The 25259-nt window shown below is 35.5% G+C and overlaps 1 protein-coding gene and 1 pseudogene across 1 annotated transcript in view; one reads left to right on the top strand and one right to left on the bottom strand.

Annotated features, from left to right (window-relative positions):
• Diaph3 (diaphanous related formin 3) overlaps positions 1–25259 on the top strand; it is a 446709-nt gene that overhangs the window by 109368 nt on the left and 312082 nt on the right. Inside the window, exons 6-8 of the mRNA XM_042685827.1 lie at positions 19532–19606; positions 19691–19760; positions 24847–24983. Coding sequence (XP_042541761.1) covers positions 19532–19606; positions 19691–19760; positions 24847–24983 — 282 coding nt within the window. The remainder of the gene's footprint in view (positions 1–19531; positions 19607–19690; positions 19761–24846; positions 24984–25259) is intronic.
• On the bottom strand, positions 14804–14897 carry LOC122112974 (annotated as a pseudogene).

A 25259-nucleotide genomic window follows, 5' to 3' on the forward strand; every position in this document is an offset into this window, starting at 1 on the left:
AGGATTACAGAAGTGGTTAGATGGAAGGTGTCGACTGTAGAGCCATTGATGGATTGGATTGGGTGTGAAGGGCAAGGGGAAATCAAGAATGGTACCTACCTTTCCAACTTGAACAAATAGAGTTTGGTTGAACAGGAATGTGTACAGGATGATTTTTACTGGTTTATTTATTAACAGAGTATCTCTATGTCTGGAGACAAAGGGTCTAAACTAGCCTGGACTTGACTATGTAGTCAGGCTGGCCTTGAACCGAAGTTCTGCCTTAGCCTCCTCCATGCTATGATAATTTTGTGATAAGGGAAAATGAGGATAAAATATAATACTTGATTTAGGCTATATAGAATATGTTCTAGCATGCTAAAAATTAAAGACCCTGCTTATTTAAAATAGATAATTTTGGAATGTAATTGTAACTGTGCTTTTGTAATTTTAAGATTGAACTGTAACCCTCACCAAAAGTGTTCTGCCTCTGCCCCTGGATAAGACTTGTTTACTGACTAACAAGCTGTTTAGTTTTTGTAACTCCATTTCTGCTCTTTTCTGAATAACGCGTACTCTAACCAGGCTGAGTCACCCCCATCCCTTATCCTGTCCTCCAGCTTCCCGCCAATTCTGATGCAGTCCCTATGAGGGAAAAACCTTAGTGGGAAGTTTAAATTTTAAAGCAACTTCTGGAGCAGTTATTGGCTAGAGCAAACCAACAGCCTTACTGTGCCTGCTTGTAGCCTCCCCTCTCCCCAACCCAGCTGAAAATGTTTAAAAGCCAATGCAGATTGGCACTCTGGGCCATTCTCTGAGATCCTGACTTTAGCTATGGTCCTGACACATCAGCACTTTCTCCCTCAAATGCAATCTTGTTAGGCTATAGCTAAGGGGTCTCTGGGTCTCATTTTTCATCCGTCTTTGGACCCCACAACAATTATAGATGTGTGTCACCACAACAAGCAAGTGTGATGCATTTTCAAGAAGAAACTCTCTCTTAAACATGTTAAATTTGAAGGACAGGAAGTACAACTGATCAGGAGAGTGCTGACCTAGCATGTGTGAAGCACTGGATTTGACACTAACCGCTATGGCTTTGTTAACCTCAATAAACTTCATAGTTTGAGATGTCAAGTAAGCAACTACATATGTGAGTTCTGGGCGTGATAGAGAAGTGTCAAGTGGAAACTTTAGTTCTTTATATATGTGAGCTGCACATATATAATGAGAATGAATGAGAAATCAAGGAAGGAGTGCCAAAGATTTAGAGGGTGTTTGGGAGAAGCACCAAAGAACTCCAGTCCTGAAAAAGTTCAGAAAAGCAATTCAGGAAAGGGTAAGGATCAGAACAACAAATTGAGGAGTGGCCAAGGTGGGAGTGAAGAGCAAAAGAAAGGAAGGAGCTTTAACATTGGAAGTGACAAACCTCATACATCTAAGAGATGATAGGTTAACTATTAGAATTGGCAAGAGCAAAGTAGTTGATGACCTATTAGAAAAGCAACTTGTGTCGTCTGGGTGGCCAAAGCCAGACACAAGTAAGATTGGGTGAACAAATGTCTACAAAATACTGGCTATAACCGTACTTGTGGTGAAACTTACCTGTTGCTGTAAGAGAAAGTAGAGAAATGGACATCAATCAGCGCTGGGATAGGGGGTCACGTGAGTGGAAATCATTTAGCAAAAGGAAAACTTAAATTGGTGAGAGTTTAAAGAAGGAAATGAATTGACTCTTGAAAGGTAAAATTGATTCAGTTGTTACACAGGAGGTGGTTTGGTGGAGGGGTGGAGGGGAGCACCATTTTGAGTAAAGGCATTCAAGTTCTATGGCATTTACAGAATCAAGGGCAGATTATGGACTTAATAATTAGAAGTGACATACTTAGTGATATATAGAAGTGGCAAGTGTTTTAAAATTTTAGGATGATGGCAAATGATGGAAGGCCTGAAATATGGCTATAATTTCTGCCCTGCCCTGCCCTGCCCTCCCCTCCCCTCCCCTTCCCTCCTTTTTTCTTTTCTTTTTTTTTGTTGTTCATGGGGCTTGAACTCTGGGCCTGAGACCTGTTGCTCAGCTCTTCAGCTCAAGGTGAGCACACTACCACTTGAGCCACAGCGTCACTTCTGGTTTTCTGGTGTTTTATTGGAGATAAGAGTTTTACCACCTTTCTTGCCTTGGCTGGCTCTGAACTGTGATCCTCAGGTCTCAGCCTCCTGAGAGCTAGAATTACAGGCCTGAGCTACTGGCACCTAGCTGGCTATAATTTCTTTTCCTCATACTAGTCTCTACTTAAGATGGATAACTTGTCAATGTGTTCCAGAACTAAGGGCATTTGAATTGATACTTTGAAACTTACTGAGTAATATTTACTATGTTTCAAATTGAGTATTTCTATTTTAACCATGTTTCTTTTCAAACAGATTTCAATTTTGATTAAAGCACAGGTTAATAATGTGTTATTTTAGATTGTAATTCTCCTACTATCTTTTTTCATGTGACTCAAGGGCTCTTGTTTCTTATGTGTTTTTAGTATGTCAATTTTTTTATTGTAAAAATACCTTACAGAGGGGTTATAATTACATGAGCAAGGTAATGAGTACATTTCTTATCAAACGTTGCCTCTTCCTTGGTTTCCCCTTCCCATTCCTTCCCATCCCCCCCTCCCCTACGCCTCTGTGCCATAGTTGTAAAGTTTGTTTTTTGATATGATGTCTTGTACATCTCATTGTTGCAATTGGTCCACCTGTATCCCTATTTAAACTATTTGTTTTTATTAATATGACTTTCTTTTCACTTTATGGAGTATTTTCTCTTTTGTGGTTTTGCTCCTTTGAATGTATCATAGCTAAAAAGTGAGAGTAGATTACTGTATCTCTTACTCTATTTTTGCATTAAATGCCACAGTTATTGATGGTGAAACGAGTACTTTAAAATACATAATTTCTTTAAAAAGTTCCCTAAAATGTCCATAGTAAAGATTGCATGTGATAAAGCTTACCACCAGAACATTATTCAGTTTCTTATTTCCTCCTCTGATTCTATAAATAGTATAATTTTCCAAAAAGACTAGTGAGATGTGAGTGTATGTTGTTTTTATCCCCCCTACTTGGTCTGCTAATGCTTAAACATTTTAAGTATTTCATCACCTGGCTAGAGTGTGTGAAGATGAGAGCTTAAAATAAGCTATAATTATATTCACTCTTAGTGATATATTACTCTGACAGAGTAATATAAATTGGATCTGGATATTATGTAGTATTAAAACTGACCTTCTAACTTTAAGGTATGAAATTGTTAGTTTGTCATACATGTGCAATGATATATATTTCTTCCCTTTTCAGAAGCTTCTTACATTGATTTTATACTAAAATGTATTTCTGCTTCCTTATTCATGTAAAATTATTTTTTTGGATGAATTAAAATAAACATTTTCTTGTGAAGATATAAGTTCACTATAGGAAAGTGAATAGGACAATATACAAAAGGAAAATACAAACACACCTGTTGAAATATTGTGATTTTAACTGTGTGTCTGTGTGTATGAGAGAGAGAGAAAAAGAGAAACAAAGACAGAGACAGAGACAGAGACAGACAGAGACAGAGCCACAGAGAGAGAAACTTATCTACAAAGGAAGTCTTCCTGTCTACTGTTGATGTTATTTGGAAAAGTTAGTTAAAACATGGGAATATTAAGTAAATGATTCACATGTACTCTAAACATTAGACATTAAAAAATTGAAAACAAATATCTTCTTGACAATATGTGAAACCTGGAACACAATTTTAGGGAAGTGTACTGACTGGTTTTGTCATAGAAGCTCTTGAAGCTTGGAGTCATGACAGTATATTAAACTTGGAGGTTCTTACCAAGTAATCTGAGTAGAGAATTATTATTCTTAAAAAATCATTTTGGTACTATCTTCCAATTAGTTTACAGTTATGACCACATTTCCTCTTCTAGCAACTTAAAATGATGTGTTTTTTTTTTGACATTTTTTCCAAAGAAAGGACAACTGTCGTTTTTATAGAAACGGCAACTGTCTTCCCCAAAATGTTATCTGTATAACTTACTATTCTTAATATCATATAATTATAATAATGAACATAATCATCAAGAATATAATTGGTCCCAGTGATTGGGACCAGCTTTTTTTTTTTAAATTTTTTTTTTTTTTGGGTCCGGTCATGGGGCTTGAACTCTGGGCCTGGGTGCTGTCCCTCAGCTCTTCACCTCAAGGCTAGTGCTCTACCACTTGAAACACAGCGCCACTTCTAGTTTTTTTTTTTTTTTTTTTTCCTGCTTTGTGGTGTTGAGGAATCGAACCCAGGGCCTCATGCATGCAAGGCAAGTGCTGTACCACTGAGCCACCTTCCCAGCCCGGGACCAACTTTTTCTGTCTTTTAATTTGAATCAAGAGCTCTTTTTTTTTCTTTTAAAAACTTAGAAAAGTTGCAAAAGCATAGAACTCAATATCTTCAAGTAAAGGAATATAACAGAATTTATAGTATTTTCTACCCTGAAAGAAAAGAATACTAATTCTTTTAAGTTGCCCACAAAGCATAATCCAGATAAGCTATGTCCCATGCCATCAAGCAAAATTCCATCAAAATTAGAATGCCATAAAGGACTTAATAAGCCAGAGGTAACAAGTAGCTCTTGAAACTAAGTAACATTTCTAAATAATCTATATTTCAAATATGTATCAGGAGAAATGAAACATGGTGATTTAGTGAAAGCACAACATTTGAATTTGTAGCATATAGAATACTGTGCATTTAAAGGAGTCAAAGGAAACATAGCATTTGGCAAATTAGAAAAGTTGAAGGACTAGAATCTTTGTCATCTGAAGAATCTCCTAGAGAATAGGGCAGTGGGGGAGAAAACTAAATCCAAAGGAACTGGATGGAAGGGAATAATAAATATGAAAATAGAAGTTAATTAAATAAAAATAGTTGATGAAATGGCCAATAAATTTTACATACTTGTAATAACCTTGAAAATAAGAATAAACAAAGACTAATTCTGTATTCATCTCACCCTATTACTTTCTTCTCTAATGTCACAAGTATTCCCACCATTGTGATACTGTCTACTATTTGTCCTGAGACTGAACAGATAGGGATCCCTATCTTGGATTTTCAGCCTCTAAAACTGTAGGCAAAGTAAGCCTCTTTTGCTTTTTTTTCTGGTTTTGACTTAAAAAAAATATGTGAGTTTATCACAATTCTGGAGGCTGGAAGTGTAGATTCCTAAGTGTGCAGGGCTAACATTTGGTGAGGGCATTACTCTTAGGTTTTTTTTATTGTTATTGTAATTGTGATATACAAAGGTGTTATAGTTACATAAGTCAGATAATGATTATTTTTGTTTTTGAACAGTGTCACCTTTTCCCTCATTGTCTCCTAGTTTTTTCATCCAGATTCCCCTCTCCTACAAATTAACTTACATACAAGAAAAAAGATGCAGAAATCAAAAACAGCAACAGAGGAGAAAAAAAAAACAAACAAACCTCAAAATAACAAAAAAAACCCTCTTACTTCTATTTCTTGGAGTTCATTTTGATAAACACCAGTTTATCAAATATTTGTATATCAATATATGTAGTTTTATTGTAGTTTATATGATCACCTGTAAGCCTCTTTGTAAAATTTACACCCTTAGGTAACTCATTATAATTAAAAAAGTAAATACAATTGTAAACATATTGTAGCATGTAAATAGGTAACTTTAGATGAAATAGACTAGCTCTTGAAAAAGCATAAACTACCAGTAGAAGTAATACAAAACAGAAAATTCTGTTAATTCTTCAGCAACACACACATTCTCTCTCTCTCTCTCTCTCTCTTTAATGAAATGGAATTCCTAAAAACCAATCTTTTGTGAATAATTAATGTTAACTCTATGCAGTCTATTCCATGAAGTAGATGATCAGAAAACAATTCACAATTTTATTAAACTGGTATTAACCAGTAGGTAAACGAAAGATAAAATCATGAAAATAAACTCACAGTTTGCAGAGAAATGTCCATCATGAAAATCGACACATAAATTCATAGGCAATATGCAATTGTATTAACAGACCAAAGGAGAATATTTATCTGATCAAATAGGTGGATGAAGAAAAAATTAGAAAATTCAACACATAATAATTGACAAGGATTAATAGGAATAGAAGGTTGTTGGGTTACATTGTATACACAAATAGATATGTTTAAGTTCTCGTCTTCCCTCTTCACACTGTATGGTCTCCTTAGGAAATAGGGTGATTTTTAATTGATATGAGAACAGAAGGGAGTAAACAAGCTCTTGATCCACTATAATTTGTGCCATATACAAAGAGGAAATGAGACAGTTACTCTAGAACAGAAGTGGCTGATATATTTACCAGGTGCTTGGAATGAGTCTTAGAGGGTAACAATGAACCATATCACATATTGATCTTGGACTTGGATCCTCCAGAAATTTAAGTGACTATATTAGTTGTTTTGACCTCCGACTTTGTGGTTCTTCGTTGCAGCAGTCCTAGTAATGTTGGCTTTCTAGTGAGTATCATATTTTGTTAGTGAGGAGAACTACTTCAACTAAATAGAAATGGACAGAAGTCATTCAGCTAGCACTATGTTTAATGATGAAAGACTTAAGCGCTTTTCTATGAGATTGAGAACAAGTCAGAATTTGTATTGTCATCATTCATTCAACAGTGCTGGAAATTCTAGCCAGAATATTGAGTCTAGAAAAGAAAATGAAAAAATTACAAAGGAAGAGATAAAGCAGTCCTTACTTGCAAATAGCAGGCTTGTTTAACAGAGAATTTCAAAAAATTTACTAAGAACTCCTAGAACTCATCAATGAGCTCAGCAAGGTTGAAGGATTTCAGAATAAATAACCAAAATCAATTTTTTCTTTCTAGATGTACCAATTGATTGTGGAAAATAAAATGGAAAAACTTCGTAATTGCTCAAAAATCGTAATTCTAATTAGTTATGTCACTGGACTGTTAGACTAAACACTACATAATATTGATGGAAGAAATCAAGTAAGAACCAAATAATTGGAGAGACATACCATGTTTATGAAGTAGGAGGCTCAATATGATTTGTTGTGGGTAGAGCCCAAATCCTCGCAGTTGTGAGATTGAGTCCACTGTTTCTTTATTATTATTATCATTATTAATTTTATTGTGAAAATACTGTACAGAGGGGTTACAATTACATGAGCAAGGTAATAAGTACATTTCTTATCAAGCATTGTTGCCTCCTCCTTTGTTTTCCCCCTACCATCTCAACCCCCACCAAAGTTGTAAAGTTCGTTTTTCGACATAACGTCTTGTACATCACTGTTTCTTTTTAAGCTGAAAATCCAAGACAGTTTAAGGAGTTCCTCTGCATTCCTTGGTTCTTGTTTCTCTTCTTCCATCTTCAAAACTATTAAAAGATGGTTGAGTCCCTCCCATAAGTTGAATCTTCCCATGTTGTTTTCCTAATCTAGTGGAATCATGGATTTTAAGGGTCATATAGTTATATTAGACTAACCTGGCTAATTTAGCTACTTTATTCTTTCCTATGTGAGCTTATGTATTTATAGTTTCTTGAATTAGTAGATTCACATCTTTCAGCAGGTAGGGTTAGTACTCTTTACTATGCTTAGCTCTTCTTTTCCATATTTTAATGGTCTACTTGTTTGGTTTATTCCTATTATATCTTGCACAGGACACATATTTTTATGGCTAATGTCTGTATGGACATTCCCTCGTGCTTAGAAATCTGTCTTCCTTTCTATATCTTAACCTTCAATACTCAGGTCAGACATCATCTGCTTTGAAATCCTCAGGGGAGATAGATATTGTACTTTCTGTTCCCCTAACACCATGATTATAGCACTTATTACATTATGGAAATAATTTTGTTGGACATTTGTTTCAACCACTAGCCTGTGATCCTTTCAAGGGCAGAGGACATCTTTTATTCTTTTTTATATTTCTCATACCTATTGCAGGATCAAGACAGAGTGAGCCCTTAAAAAAGGCTCTCTGACTTTGTTAATGAACACTTGAGAGTTTAGCAGTAATGAAGCATCACCTTTTGAGTAGCAGTCAATCAAATTGTAAAGTGTGATGTAGGACAGGGACTCCAGATTCATTATCCTTGGTTCATTTTAGATAAATACCAGTTATGAAATAAAAATTGGTGTTTCTAGCAAGAAAGTTCACGCAAAGTTAAGAAATGTTGCACAGAAAGTTATCTTGTATCTTTTCCTTTGTACATAAGAGAAGGGTAAGTACCTAATACACCTATAGTATACCTAAATGACTCAAACTTTTTTCTGCAAATTTCTTAATGTATAACAGCTGAAGGAGATTCAATTTATTCTAAACCATTAGAACAATTAGCTGTCAGTGGGATGCCTCATTTATCCAATTGTTATGGCAAATAAAAATTGTAATTTCTTTCCTGTCCTGAAGAAATTTATATTGAGTAAGCTGCCATTCTCATCTGGTAAATTTATTCCAATTCAGATAATATAACACTCCTGGATACATTTGTCGTGTGTGAGTGTGTGTGTGTGTGTGTGTAAAAGAGAATGAGAGAGGGGGTACTGGGGATTGAATGAATGTAGGGCCTGGGCACCATTATACCTTAGATTTTTTTTCAAGGCTGATGCTCTGCCAATTGAGGCACACTGCTTTTGGGTGCTTAGTTTGAGTTTGAGATCAGAGTCTCAGACATTCCTGCCCAAGCTGGCTTTGAAACAAGATCCTCAGATCTTAGCCTCCTGAATAGTAGGGTTACAGGTGTGAGCCATTCGCACATAGTGCCCTTTTCTTTATAAAAGCACATCTGAAAATAGAGATGAGAACTTTAAAATAAATGTATGTAAAGTGTATGTGTGTGGAAGAGGGGCATTTGGTAGGAAACATACTTGATAACATTTGAGTCCTTTTGACCAGGAGATCTGACTGCTCTTTGAGGTAAGTAGCTACAGTTGCTGTTTCTCTGAAAGCAGTAACTGCATTTCAGAACCTAAGCTACCTTTGGAAATTTAAAGGTGGTTTGTACATTGCCATACCAGACAACTACTCTTCCTTTCCCTCCATCTATCTTGAGGCTTCTTTTAGGTAGTGTAGTCATATACTTGGAAGATTTTGATAATTCATGTTACAGAATTTTAAGTGGTAGGTTATACCAGCACATATCACACTGCTTTTGACTATTTTGAAGCAAGGTTTTCTAGTATAAATGCCATTTCTATTCATGGAAAGAGACATTTACACAGTGCTTATTCATCCATGAACATAATCTGAAGTTAAACCACATAATACCTGATAGAACTATGATGACAGTCACAAAACAAACACAAAGACTTTGGTGCCTGAAGATTGATCATTTATAGACCAGTTGATAATTTCTTTCCAGGTTGTTTCTTGCACTGATGATGAGAAATATTTCATGTTTGCATAAAGCTATGGCTTTCAATAAACCTCTGTCAAGACTGCAGCCCTGTATAGTCAATATCACTTTTAACTTGAATGAAGGAAGTGATATTTGTGTTCCTATCATTAAGAACAATATTGTTTAAAAACAGAAGGGGTTGGGCAAAAACACTTGAGAGGATGCATTGTTGCATGACAACTTGTTAATGAAACTATGAATTGGCTGTGGACATTTTTAAAGGGAAGTTTTTGTGTTTATTAATTTGTGTCTTAATCCTGCCCTTTCAATAATACTTTTTATCTGTTTTATTTTTATGTTTAAACATTACCTTGTTTCTTTGGTTATCAAGAGTCTTAGTTTCTTCTGTTTGTACTTGTTGCAGTTCCCTATATTTTTATGAAATATAAAGAGTGATCAGGTTAAATATTTTAACAATAATAATAATATAATATTTGAAAAATTTTGAGGCAAACATATTGTTGTATGATCGTTTACACTATGAAGTCCAGCATTCAGTTTTGAGTGCTTACCTCTTTGATTTTACTGTTGAGCAATTAATTCCTCCAATGAATTAAGGGATTTTTAACTGTTTTTCACTTTTATTTGCAACTTCAAAAAGTTTTATAGGGAGTTAGTCTACAGGTAATATAGCTAAGTGGGAAAATTTTACTTCAGTGCTTCTTATTCTAGTTTTAAAGAGAGATGTCTAGTGGGTGTAGAAACAAGTGACTTGAAAACTGTGTCCCAGTTATTCTAGTCATAATTGTTTTATTAGGGGTGATAAATTTTTGAATAGCTCTATTCTATTATTAATTACTTAGATCAGAGAACTTACTGATTAACATGTGTTGATATGCTTCTTACATTTTATAGTGGGTCACAACATAAGCATATTGAGTACAACACAGATTTTTTTGTTATATTAACATAATTGAAAATCACAGTATATTTTGGTAAAGGCAGTTTTGTGAGTAGGACCTTAATGCTGAATGATGATTGAAAGTGAGAGCAGTATGAATAATCCTAAATAAATTATATTAGCTTATCCACACACACTTAAATGTAGAGATGATTGGAAATTCACCTTCAACAAATGTGGAAGGCTTGCTAGGAAGCACTAACACAAGAAGATCTCACGAATTCAAACTCTGTGTGTATCACAGTACCATCCAAGTAAAACTCTCAAATTACTTCTTACTTGTTTGATTTCAAGCTTCCCCACTGCATGTGAAATAAGTGAATAAACACAGAATAGGATGCCAACAAGGCAAATAGTTAAGTGAATGCTGTTGGTGTTTTCATGAAACATGAAAGCAAGATTGGAAATGCCTACAGGTAATCTGTCTATTGCTGATAGTGGAGAGCAAACTTCACTTTTGAAGTAGCAACTTGATTTGAAACAGCAACTTCTATTTAACTGTTTTCTACATCTTAGCCATTATAGCAATCTTCAGTCTTTCACAGGAAGTGTCTTTCCTTTTGAGGTGCATGCTTGAGTTTCTTATTCCAAGGCTTTCAGTGCACAGAACAGAAGTAAATAAAATAATCTGGCATGAAACTGCCAATGTAAATGGGAATAAAGTTATTTTTATTAAAATTTTCTTGATATCAGAAGTTCTGTACATTTTGTACAGAAGTTCTTTACTCAGAGTGTACAAATGAAGAAGATGGATTTTAAACGTCTTACAGTTTTAACTTAAATTTATTCTTAACTATACATGGGAACATAAAAATGTAAATATAATGGAAGGCGCCGTGTAATGTTTTGAAGCATACATACATATGCATTATGATGATCAAATCAGGATAAATATATCTGTCATTCCTACTGTTTCTTTTATTATTTTTATTTTTTACATTTTTTTAAATTGTGAAAATACTGTACAGAGGGGTTACAATTACAGGGGCAAAATAATGAGTACATTTCTCTTTTTTTATTGGGAAAATACTGTACAGAGGGGTTACAATTACATGGGCAAGATAATGAGTACATTTCTTATCAAGCATTTAGCCTCCTCCTTTGTTTCCCCTTCCCATCCCTTCCCATCCTCCCCCCCCACCCCCCCCACTCAATCCTCCCCGCCTCCCCAAACCCCCCCACCCCCTGCCCTGCACCAAAGTTGTAAAGTTCATTTTTGACATAACCACTTGTACATCTCATTGTTGAAATGGGTCCACCTGTATCCCTGTTTAAACAATTTGTTTTTCCCCTTCGCCTCCACAAATTATACTGACATCAAATACAGTGAAAGCAGGGGTTATACTGTGGGGGAGGGACATACAAAGCAACAAAGAAATAATCATAAACATGTTAGAAACAATCACATGAAAGAAAACAAAAACATTTGAATACATATCTTAGGGTTCATTTCCCTAACATCACCTAATCTGACCTTTTCAGATACATCAGACTCGGACATATACTAGATAGTGCAAATAAGGGAAATCATGGGACCTATGTTTCTTTGGGCCTGGCTTACTTCACTTAATATAATTTTTTCCAAGCCTTTCCATTTCCTAACAAATGGGGCAATGACATTCTTTCTGACAGAGGCGCATAGAATTCCATTGTGTATATATACCACATTTTCTTGATCCATTCATCTACTGAGGGGCACCTGGGTTGGTTACATATCTTAGCTGTGGTAAATAATGCTGCAATAAACAGTCGTGCTGGTAGCTTTATTATGGTCTTGTTTGTGATCATTTGGGTAAATGCCCAAAAGTGGGATTGCTGGGTCATAGGGGAGTTCTATGTGGAGTCTTTTGAGGAACCTCCATACTACTTTCCAAAGTCGTTGAACAAGTTTACACTCCCACCAACAATGCAGTAAGGTTCCCATCTGTCCACATGCCCTCCAGCATCTGTTGTTATTAGAGTTCTTGATTTTAGCCATTCTAACTGGAGTGAGGTGGTATCTCAGTGTTACTTTGATTTGCATTTCTTTTATGGCTAGGGAGGGTGAGCATTTCTTCATGTGTCTATTGGCTCCATCCTTCTTTCCTCTTCAGAGAAGTTTCTCTTTAAGTCTTTAGTCCACTTTACTGGGCAGTTGTTTCTTTGAGGATTTGTTGTTGGGAGGTATAATTTTTTGAGTTCCAGGTATATTTTAGATATGAGACCCTTGTCTGTTGTATGGCTAGTGAAGATCTTCTCCCAATCTGTGGGCTTTCTATAGATCTTGCTAGCTATGTCCTTTGCCATGCAGAAGCTCTGCAATTTCATGCAATCCCATTTGTCCAACCGTCCTTTGATTTGTTGTGTTTCTGGGTCTCTATTAAGAAAATTTCGGCCTGTGCCAAGGAGACCTAGGGTTTCTCCTATTCCATCCTGTAATGTGTTCAGAGTGTCTGCTTTGACTCTGAGGTCTTTGATCAATTTGGAGTTGTTCCTGGTGCAGGGTGATATATAAGGATCTAGCTTTAATTTTCTACAAGTAGTTAACCAATTTTGCCAGCACCATTTTTTTTTTTTTTTAGCTCCCTTATCAAAGATTAGATGTCTATAGGTCTGTAGGTTCATTTTTGGGTTTTCAATTCTATTCCATTGGTCCTGAGGTCTCTTCTTGTGCCAGTACCAAGCTGCTCTGATTACTATGGCTTTATAGTAGAGTTTGAAATTTGGTATTGATATTCCTCCAGCAGTGTTCTTTCTGTTGAGGATTGTTTTTGCTATTCAGGGTCTTTTATTGTTCCATATGAATTTTTGGATTGCCTCTTCTATTTCCTTGAAGAATGAGGTTGGAATTTTGATAGGTATGGCATTGAATTTGTAGATAGCCTTGGGAAGTATTGCGATTTTCATGATGTTGATCTTTCCAATCCAGGTACATGGGAGTTTTTGCCACTTTCTAAGTTCTAAGTTCTGTTTTGATTTCCTTTTTCAAGTTTTTAAAGTTTTCATCATAGAGGTCCTTCACTTCTTCGATTAAGTTAATTCCTAGGTATTTTATTTTTTGTGGGGCTATTACAAATGGAGTTGCTTTCCTAATTTCAGCCACACTTTTCTCATTGTTGGCATACAGAAAAGCCATTGATTTTTGAGGGTTAATTTTATACCCTCCTACTTTGTCAAAGTTTTGAATGAGCTTGAGTAATTTGGGAGCGGAGTATATGGGATTCTTTAAATACAAGATCATGTCATCTGCAAAGAAGGAGAGTTTTATTTCTTCTTTCCCTATTTTGATCCCCTTTATGTTTGCATCTTGTCTTATTGCTGTAGCTAGGCATTCTAATAAGAGATTGAAGAGAAGTGTAGACAGTGGACATCCTTGTCTCGTTCCTGAGTTAAGAGGAAATGGCTTTAGTTTTTCAATTCTGATTTAATTTCAGTTATTTCTTTCCATCTACTGGATTGGAGTTTATCTTGCTGCTTTTTTCAAGGAGGTTCAGATGTCTCATTAAATTGTTGGTTTCAGGTCTCTCCAATTTGTTGATGTAGGAACTCAGAGCTGTAAACTTGCCCCTGAGTACTGCCTTTGCTGTGTCCCAGAGGAGCTGGTAATTTGTGTGCTCATTTTTGTTGAATATCATGAACATTTGAATTTCCTTTCTAATCTCTTCCATGACCCACTCGTGATTCAGCAGTGTGTTGTTCAGCCTCCATGTGTTAAAGGACTTTCTTTGGTGGCTTTTAGTGTTGAGTTCTAATTTTATTCCCTTGTGGTCTGAGAGAATGCAAGGTATAACTTCAATGTTTCTGAATTTAGACAAGTTTGCTTTGTGGCCTAAAATGTGGTCTATTTTAGAAAATGTTCCATGTGCTGCTGAGAAAAACGTGTATTCTGATGATGCTGGGTGAAATATTCGGGAGATGTCTGTTAAATCTAGTTTATCTATGCAGCTGTTTAGATCTGTGGTTTCTCTGTTGAGTTTTTGCTGAGTTGATCTATCTAGTGGGGAAAGTGGTGTGTTAAAATCCCCAACAATTAATGTCTTTGGATCTATGTGGGATTTGAGGGAAACTTGTATTTCTTGGATAAATTTGGATGCTCCGTTGTTTGGCGAATAGATATTTAGAATTGTAATATCCTCCTGAAGGAGAGATCCCTTAATTAGTATGTAGTGACCTTCTTTATCTCTTCTCACTAATTTTAATTTGAAGTCTATTTTATCTGATATTAGGATTGCAACTCCCGCCTGTTTATGGGGTCCGTTTGCTTGGTAGATTTTGTTCCTGCCTTTAACATTGAAAAAGTGTTTGTGTTTATGGGCAAGATGTGACTCCTGAAGGCAGCAGATAGAAGGATCTTGCTTTTTAATCCAACTAGACAATGTGTTGCTTAATTGGAGAGTTAAGTCCGTTAATGTTGATAGATAGGACTGAGAGGTATTTGGGAGTTCCTGCCATTTAATCCACCTTCTTGGGGGCTGCAGCTACTGGGTTCTTCCTATGGTTCTTGGATTCTCAGGGGTGCTCTACATGATCAATTAAATTTCTCTAGTAACGAACTATAGAAATGATCCCTGAAAGTATAGTCTTATGAGTACATTTCTTAACAAGCATTGTTGCCTCCTCTTTTGTTTTCCCTTCCTCCTCTGCCCTGGCCCCCTCTCTCCCCCGGGCCAAAGTTGTAAAGTTCGTTTTTTGACATAATGACTTGTACATCTCATTGTTGCAGTGGGTCCACCTGTATCCCTATTTAAACAATTTGTTTTTTCCCTTCCCCTCCACAAATTATACCAACATCTAATACAGTGAAAACAGAGGTATAATGTGGGGGAGGGACATACAAAGCAACAAAGAAATCATTTTATAAATATGTTAGAAACAATAGCAAGAAAGAAAAATCATTGGAGTCCTTATCTTGGGGTTCATTTTGCCTAACATCAACTTATCTTACTGTTTCTGCTTGTCTCAGACATGTACTAGTTATTACAAATAAGGGAAACCATGGGTCCTATGTTTCTTTGGGCCTGGCTTACTTCACTTACTATAATTTTTTCCTAGTCTTCTCATTTCCTAACAAATGGGACAATGTCATTCTTTCTGATGGAGGCATAGAATTCCATTGTATATATATATCACGTTTTCTTGATCCATTCATCTACTGAGGGGCATCTAGGTCTCCTTGGCACAGGCCCAAATTTTCCTAAAAAGAAAGTTTGGACAAATGGGATTGCATGAAATTGCAGAGCTTCTGCATGGCAAAGGACGTAGCTAGCAAAATCAATAGAAAGCCCACCGATTGGGAGAAGATCTTCACTAGCCATACAACAGACAAAGGTCTCATATCTAAAATATACTTAGAACTCAAAAAATTAAATCCCCCAACAACAAATCCTCAAAGAAATAACTGCCCAATAAATAAGTGGGCTAAAGACTTAAAGAGAAACTTCTGTGAAGAAGAAAGAAGGATGGCCAATAGACACATGAAAAAATGCTCAACCTCCCTAGCCATAAAAGAAATGCAAATCAAAACAACATTAAGATACCACCTCACCCCAGTTAGAATGGCTGTAATCAAGAACTCTAATAACAACAAATGCTGGAGGGGATGTGGACAGAAGGGATCCCTACTGCTTTGTTGGTGGTAGTGTAAACTTGTTCAACCACTTTGGAAAGTAGTATAGAGGGCCCTCAAAAGATTCCACATAGACCTTCTCTGTGACCCAGCAATCCTGTTTTTGGGCATTTACTCGAATGATTACAAACAAGACCATACTAAAGCTACCAGCGCAACTATGTTATTCCAGCATTATTTACTATAGCTAAGATATGGAACCCACTGTTTCTTTGTGGTGTAAATATTAAACATTCTTCTTCTGGCTTTTGGCAATAAGCAGTACAAAACAGATGTCTGTTGTTACTGTATTTTACAGTGGTACCCTAGAACTACTTGATCTTATCTGTGATTCAGTACCCATTAATTAGCTACTTTCCACTATTCCTTCCATCTTTTTCTCTACCTTTGTACTCTCAATGTTTGTAAGAGCACTTTTTTAAATTTCATGTATGAGTGAGATCATGTGTTTCTTGTCTTTCTGTGCATACCTTGTTTCACTCAATGAAATGATCTCTAGTTCTGTCCATATATTCACAAATGCTAAGATTTTGTTCTTTTTTTTCTATTTTAATACTATTCTGTTGTGTGCGTATATATATGTATGTGTGTGTGTGTGTGTGTGTGTGTGTGTGTGTGTGTGTGTGTGTGTGTGTGTGTGTATATATATATACCATATTTTCTTTATTCAGTCTCATTGCTCGACATCTAGATTGTTTTCGTATTAAGTCTCTTTTTTGAAGTACTGTGATAAATATGAGAGTGCTTGTGATTTTTAGACATGCTGATTTCCATACTTTGGAAGTATATCTAGTAGTTGAATTTCTTCATATGGTAGATTTTTTTTTTTGAGGCAGGGGGAGGACTTGAATGAAGGTCCTGAGTGCTGTCCCTTAGCTTAAGGCTGGTGTACTACCACTTGAACGAGTTATACTTCTGGATTTTATGATGGCTAATTGGAGATAAGAGTCTCATGAGCTTTTTTGCATGCATGGACTGGCTTTGAACTGTGATTTTCAGTTCTCAGACTCCTGAGTAGGTAGGAATATAGGTATGAAGCATTGGGACCTGATGCTGGATCTTTTTCTAAGTAACTATTATAATGTTTCTATCATAGCTGTACTAAGTTATATCCTCCCAGTAGTGTGTAAGGGCTTTCTTTTTGGGTCCGGTCGTGGGGTCTGAACTCTGGGCCTGGGCGCTGTCCCTCAGCTCTTCAACTCAAGGCTAGCGCTCTACCACTTGAGCCACCGCACCACTTCCGGCTTTTTTTCTTTTTGCTTATGTGGTGCTGAGGAATCGAACCCAGGGCCTCATGCATGCAAAGCAAGCACTCTACCACTGTGCCACCTTCCCAGTCCCTTATTTATTTTTTTGTCAGTTATGGGTCCTGAACCTTGGGCCTGGGTTCTGTCCCTCAGGTCTTCAGCACAAGGCTAGCGCTCTACCACTTGAGCCACAGCACCACTTCTGGCTTTATTCTTTTTGCTTATGTGGTGCTGAGGAATCGAACCCAGGGCCTCATTCATGCAAGGCAAGCGCTCTACCACTGAGCCAACTTCCCAGCCCCAGTGTATAAGGACTCTTGTTTTGTGTATGTTGCCAGAACAGTTTGTTAACTTCAGTCTTTTTGATACTAGCTATTCTTAACTAAAATGACATTATATCTCATAGTATTTTTGATTACATCTTCCTTACTATTAGTGATGCAGAACATTGTCCTGGACTGTTTGGCATTTGTAGATTTTTTTTGAAAAATGTCTATTTAAATGTATTAGCCATTTAAAAATAAAATTATTGTCTGAGTTTTTGTAGCTCTCTATTTATTCTAGATATTATATTAACTTCTTGTCAGATGTATAAGTTGGCCTTCTGTAGGCAGTCATTACTCTGGAGGTGTTTTCTTTGCTGTACAAAAGCTTTTTAGTATGGTGTAGTCCAGTTTGCCAATTTTTGGGTACCTTTGGATTCTTATCCAAAAATATGAGTATGTATTCCAGTGTTCTGAGATATTCTTCCACATTGTCTTGTAAGGATTTCATGGTTTCAAGTTTTATTGTATCTTTACATCAGCAGAATAAATTTTATATATGGTAAGAGAGAGGAACTTACTTTGATTCTATAAGTGGGCAGTAAGATTTCCCAGTCCCCTTTATTGAAAAGACTATTTTTCTGCAGCGCATACTTGGCACCTTTATGGCAAACCAGTTGGCTATAGATGTGTAGGTTTATTTCCATGCTTTTTGTTGTGTCCCATTGGACTATGTTTATCGTTCTCTAAGGAACTGTTGGTTTGGTCATTATAGACTTTATGCTATTGTTTTCATTGCATATATTATATGGTAACATAAGTCAAGAAAATGGTAACATTTTCTATTCTGTAACCTAGACTTTTATTCTTCAGGATATTCTTTTGTTTTTGCTTTGTTCTGTTTTATGGCAGTACTGGAGATTAAACTCAGGGACTCATCCCTGCTCCAAAGCTTTTTTTCTACCTGAACCATGCCTCTATCCCATGATGTCATAATTTTTGACTATTTGAATGAAGTTTTGTATTTTTTTTCAAATCCTTGATACATAAAATCATGCATACAAAAATACATTCAAAGAAATATGTGCAAAGCAGCCATATTATCTTTTCTCTTTAGTTTTTCTAGACTTTATTGTTATTCTATTTATTGGCTTATGCTTCTAAATCCCCATGAAATAAGAATTCATTTCTATCTAGGTAGTTTTTCTATAATCAAAGGGTAAAGGGTGTTGTCTTGTGGTAATGATGACTTAGTTTCTTAAACACCATGTTTTTATATTCTAGTATTTTAAAAGTAAAATTCTAGGAATTATTGTAGGAATAATAAAATTAATGTAAACAGTTCCAGAAATAGTTTTATGAAACAAGCATAATTTAGCCAGAGTGAATTATTCATTTAAAATTGATTTGTATTAAGGCAACTGAAATGTTTTTTCAGTTGGGACTTATAAGATTTTAAAAGTTAAACAAATCCATTTTAGATGTTTGGGAAGTTCTCTTAAAGTATCCCTTTTGTTTTGATTAATTTTGTCAAGTCTCTCCTTCCTTCCTTCCTTCCTTCCTTCCTTCCTTCCTTCCTTCCTTCCTTCCTTCCTTCCTTCCTTCCTTCCTTCCTTCCTTCCTTCCTTCCTTCCTTCCTTCCTTCCTTCCTTCCTTCCTTCCTTCCTTCCTTCCTTCCTTCCTTCTTCTTAATCTTCTGTCTATAGTCTTCCTTGACACTCACTTGCCCATATTCTGCTCTGGGAATAATCCAAACTAATGTTTTATGTAATCGTGTGTGGGTAAATCTGATTAGTAATTTTTCTCATTCATTAATGTAAATACCTGTGTTACTATGAAATACTATAGGGCAAAGAAGTGATGGTATACTTGATTCCCACAGGCCAGAGATGGCGAGGTTAGCTCTTCACTGCCTCTTATTTTCCTTCCTCCTTTCACTATTCAATCATAGATGACTTTGTATTTGATGTTGCTTTGATTTTACAGTTTACAAGTATTAAATGTGTACAGTACTTATTACATTCAGTATTCATGGTGTTCTAAAATTCTGACTTAGTTTATATCTTTTCTTTCATTTTTCAGTTGGGTGGAGAGTTTTGGATATGAGGGACTTGGATTATTACTAGACATTTTGGAAAAACTAATTAATGAAAAAAGGTAAGTATTGTTAGTAATTTTCCCTTAAATAATTTTGTATGTCCAATTATAACTCTTATACTGATATCTTCTATGTTAATACAGCCAAGACAAAGTTGTAAAGAAGAATCAACACAAAGTCATCCAGTGTCTAAAGGCTCTGATGAATACACAGGTATGTATATATAATTAATGTGTACATTTCAAATTCTTATAATTGATTTTTATAATAGAAGATTTCAGTTGCATTAATGGGATGTATGCCATGATGTGCATACTGGCAAGAACAGTGGATTGGATTTAAGTTTTGCATGAAATATACTATTTTGCAGTAAGAAAAGTTGGGATTTAATGGGACCTTTTCTGAAGCTTAACTCCTCCCACTTTCATTTTGCTTTCTCCCTTTCTGTCTTCATTTTTATCCTTTGCTTTTTCATTTTCAAAAATACATCATGATTCTACTTTAAAATGATACATAATTACTAATCTTCAGTAATTACTAGTCTTCAATAATAACCATATTACCAGAGATTCACTTTGGAAAACTTCTTATATTCTAGGATTAAAAAATGACATTGTAGGAATTATCTACGAATAATGAAATTAATGTAAACAAGTATGATCAGGTTCAAAAATGGAACAAGTAATATTGAGAGCCAGCTTACTATAGAGACTCTATAGGATTTGCTATTTAAAATTATGCTGTGGTTCTTTACTGAAGTTGAATTTATTTGACAGTATTTTTTTCCCCTCATATACTGTTAATTGCTGAAATTATCATAATCTCCTGCCATTTCTTTGGCTTCAATATCTAAGCTCATCTACCTCATGATGTGTAGAGTAATGATAGGCATTTTAGGACATCAGGGAGGAAATGTTACCATAGTGTTGTGATTATTGTTTTAGAGAAAAAGTACCCATATAGTTCCTCTTGATATTTTTTGAAACATCTTTAGAAAATAATACTAGTACTTTAAAAAGTGGCTTTTAAACTTTATTAACTATAGCAAATATTTATATGTTCTAATTATGAAATTACTAGTATTGTTAAAACATTTTTTTTTTTTTTTTTTTGGAGCTAAGTTTTTTAGTTCTAACCAATGAAATACTTTTTCCTCCTCCAATCAGGACTTTCAAGGAAAGTATCTAATGTATAAATCAAAAGATTTTAGGTAATATGAACTAGATATCTCCAGATGAACTATTTTAATATTAAATGAAGAGAAGCAAGAAACTCCTGACTGAGGGAATTGACTTCCTACTGAGTCTGTAGGTCTAAGATTCTCTTTGTATCGTGATTGTGGAGAACTGGCAACTTTGTGGGAAGGCTAAGAGTACAGGAACTTCAGCAACATTTTTTCCAAACCAAAGGGACATGTGGATCTTGAAGTAGAGAACAATATCTTGGTTTAAGCAAATTATTATATAGAAGACATCATTACTACTTGGTTTTAGTTTTTTTATTTTTTGGTCAGTCATAGGGCTTGAACTCTGGGCTTGGGCACTATCCCTGAGCTTTTCAGCTCAAGGCTAGTGGTCGACCACTTGAGCCACAGTGCCACTTCCTGCATTTTCTGTGTATGTGTTACTGCGGAATTGAACCCGGGGCTTCATGCATGCTAATAAGCACTCTATCACTAGGTCATATTCCCAGCCCATGTGCTTGTATTTTTATAGAATGCACTATATTATCATTGGTTTGAAGTCTTTTAATTTGCACATGTGATTCCATAAAAATTGCCTTTGGATTTGAAGTTGTTACCATATTAATTAGAATAAAAAATGAATTTACTGATATTTAGGATAAATATTTTAATATTTATCCTAACTCTAAACCTAATACGTGAAGTCAAGTCTTTCAAGTCTTTGGTCAAGTTACACATTCTTTTTTTCTTTCTTTTTTTTTTTTTTTTTGGGTCCTGTCGTGGGGACTGAACTCTGGGCCTGGGCGCTGTCCCTCAGCTCTTCAGCTCAAGGCTAGCGCTCTACCACTTGAGCCACAGCACCACTTCCGGCTTTTTTCTTTTTTGCTTATGTGGTGCTGAGGAATTGAACCCAGGGCCTCATGCATGCAAGGCAAGCGCTCTACCACTGAACCACCTTCCCAGCCCAAGTTACACATTCTTATTCCAAGGCAAGTTGGTGGTTTTCATCAAGTTTATTGATCACATCTGTAAATACAAAATCTTTTGAAAATGTTATTGTGAAGTCTTTGCTAGTGTTTGTTGAAAGATTAACATATTGGTTTTATGAGAAAAATGTGGAACCTTATTTTGTACCAATAATTATGTTATTAATATGACCAATGTTGATGATATAGGAAAGTGGATTTTCTATAATATTTAGCATAGGCTAAAATTCTTTTGAAATGGAAGAATATTCTGTCCACTCAGGAAGAAAAATATAAAGGTATGGATGAAAGACTATTTTGTTTGTTTACATTCTAAGAAAATTAGCACAGATTTCAGTTTGATGGGTAAAGTGTTGGTGTGTTGCTTTGAGGTGTATACCCACACAAGTTTTCTTTGCTCCTGAGGCTATCCTTTTCTCACATTCCCTCTGCTTTAAGTAGGATTAACTCATTGTGGATATCTGTTTATCACCAGTAGTCATATAGTTGCAATGTTTTATCAGATGTTGAGCCTCTTACACAGATCCCCTACCTAAAAGACATTCCACCCATTAGGTAATAATGGGCCCCATGTAGAATGCAAATAGAACCTGACATTGGGCTTCAGTTTAGAACTGGGCAGTTATCATATTTCCCAGAGTGGGTCCTTGCCATTCAGAAGAGCTACATTCTTAAACCTTCCATACTTTTCTCTACCTCTCTATTTTATAATACAGGACTTTAATGCTAGTTAGCACTGGTAAGTTGACTATTTGTCACAGTCAACATTTTTTAAAAATTAATAATTGAAAGACTAATTTTATACAAGTATGTAGCACTTCCTTGTTAGTTATGGACATTAAGAACTGGGAGTCTAGTTTAATTCCAGTATTAAATGAGTACTACCTATTTACATCAGGAAAATCATAGACTGCTGCTAGTTGGCTTTTGGGGCACTGTGATCATGTTCAGAATCATGAAATGAGACTGCTCATTCATATTAAGGGCTTCAACCACAGTAGTTGGGACCATAGGGCTAGATAGAAGCATTGGGTAGGATGTCAGAAAGACATCGCCATCAGTCTTGACATACTTCTAGGGAGAAAGGTCCTAGCTAAGGACAGACTTGGGTGGGAAATGAAAGGGAATAATGGGACAAGCTTTCTTGTACCCCCCAGGTTTATTGGGACAGAGCCAGCTAGTCATTATGTCTTTATTTTCTATTATTTATTCCACTTCAACTTATTTTTCAGTTTTAAATATTATTTTTGAATTTTAAGCTCAGTTATAACTTTTCCCCTACTTCTCTTTCTCTCCCTCCTTTCCCTTTTCCATCCCTTCTTGGTTTTCTCCTTTTTTCCTTCTTCCCTTTTATGGTGATACTGGAGTTGTAGGCTGGTAATCTATTACTTGAGCAACCTAGTTAGTCCTTTTTGTTTTAGTTGTTTTTCAGACAAGGTCTCAAGTTTTGTTGTTGGTGGTTTGTTTGTTTTGCCTAGACTGTGATCTTCCTATCTATGCTTCCAGAACAGTTAGGATTACATGTTTGAGACACTACTGCTGGCTTATTCTCTGAAGTATCTTTTTTGGCCAGGGTTGACCTCAACCTGTCTGTCTGCGAGGTATCTTGGATTGTAGGCATATACCACCCTGCCTTACTTATTGACAAACTCAGGGTTAGATTTAATTGTACTTTATAAGCTTCTGACAATTCCCTGGAATGATTATTGAAGCTGATGTGGTTACTGCCCTGTCAGTTATGGATTCTCCTTCCAATCACGAAACAGCCCAGAATAACACAGAAGTGAGCATCTGTGGACTTGTTTAGCTGTCTCTTTGTAAATTGTCCTCCATCACTAACAAGAAAGTAAAGTCTATCCAAAAATTACATTATAGTATGTAACTTGGTCCATTGGCTTATGTTTCTTCTGTTTTTCTTGTGTTCTTTAAATAGTGGTTTAAAGGAAATGTAATATTTCAGCTCTATGTGTATGTTTCTTTACATAAATGTCATATATAAGATAGCTATAAATAGGATATAATCCAGTATTTAAGTCTAATAAGCTTGTTACAGATTTGACATTGATGCATATATATTGTGCTAATTTTGGGCTACAATTGATAAGTTTATTGATGAGATTAATGCCTTATTTTTATTATTAATATTATGACCAACTATGCACTCTTTTGTAGCATACTTTAATTTGTCTTATAGGTAAATAGTGTTGTTTTCTTCCTAGTATTTCTTTACATGTTGATTGTTCTATAGATTAAGTAGGCCCATAGATAGAGACAGTCTGTCATGAACATATCCCCTATAACATATGGGCAGTGGTAATTAAACTTTGTCTCTATTTTTAATAATTCTACTTACATATGTGTGTTTGCAACTTCCATTATCTTCCAGATGACAAATAATGGTTCTGATAAGAACACACCTATTATTATTGGAGTCTGCTTGTAGTATCTTTCCCTCACTGCCTTCGCCCTTACCCAGTTATGAACTGTGTGTTAATATTTGGTCCTGCACTATGGAATATGGTAGCCAAATGTAGTTTTGAGCATCTGAATGTGTTACGTGTAAATTGAGATATGCTCAGTATAAAATTGATTGGATTTCTAATACGTAGGAAGGAAAAAGTGAAATAACTCAACAACAAATTGTTTTACATTGTTACATGCTGCAGTGATAGAATTTTTTTTATATGGGGTTAATTTAATTGCAGATAGTTTCCTTGCATGGAAGTGGCATGTAATTGCACACAGTGTAGTGCACATTACATCTTCCCAAGAAGTATTCATCTATGTGTTTACTTTGACTGTAGCACTCCTATCAACTTTCTTCACCAGGAAAAATGATGCTCACAGCTTATTGTCTGTGTCAGAATTTGTATGCTTGTTTGTTTGTTCCTATTTATATGAATCTCACATGCCTTGTAGGTTCTCTGTGAATTTGAGTATCATTAGTTCTTGACACAAGTGAATATTGTTGTTTTAGGGTATTATATAGGGTTTTTATATTTTCAGGCATTACTGAGTGTAAAATGTATTATATTTTTTGGACATGTGTGTTTCCTTTAGGGCACCATTTCCTCATTGACTGCTAACACTGAATTTCCTTTCTGTATTCTTTTTCCCTAAAAAATATCAGTATGGCTTAGAGAGGATTATGAGCGAGGAGAGGAGCCTTTCTTTGTTGGCTAAAGCCATGGATCCTCAGCACCCCAGTATGATGACTGATGTGGTCAAACTTCTCTCTGCGGTCTGCATCGTAGGCGAGGAGAGCATGTAAGTGTTTTTCTCTTCTTATGCATTCATTGAAAAAAAATCATTTTGTATTTCCTACTCTAGAATTTCAGTGTAGTATATTAAAATTAAAATTACTTAGTATACTAAAATATAGAAGTATTTGAGCAATTAATAATTATTTTTCTACTGATACCTTAGTTATGACAAAGAATATTTCTATGCAAATGCAATTTTTCATAATAATTTGTACTGTTGTGACTTGAACTCTATATAAACATTCTCAATGTAGCTAGTAAATATATAAATGGATTCTCT

The sequence above is a fragment of the Dipodomys spectabilis genome, unplaced genomic scaffold (assembly GCF_019054845.1).
Source record: "Dipodomys spectabilis isolate Male_0828 unplaced genomic scaffold, ASM1905484v1 ptg000095l, whole genome shotgun sequence".
Lineage (NCBI taxonomy): Eukaryota > Metazoa > Chordata > Mammalia > Rodentia > Heteromyidae > Dipodomys > Dipodomys spectabilis.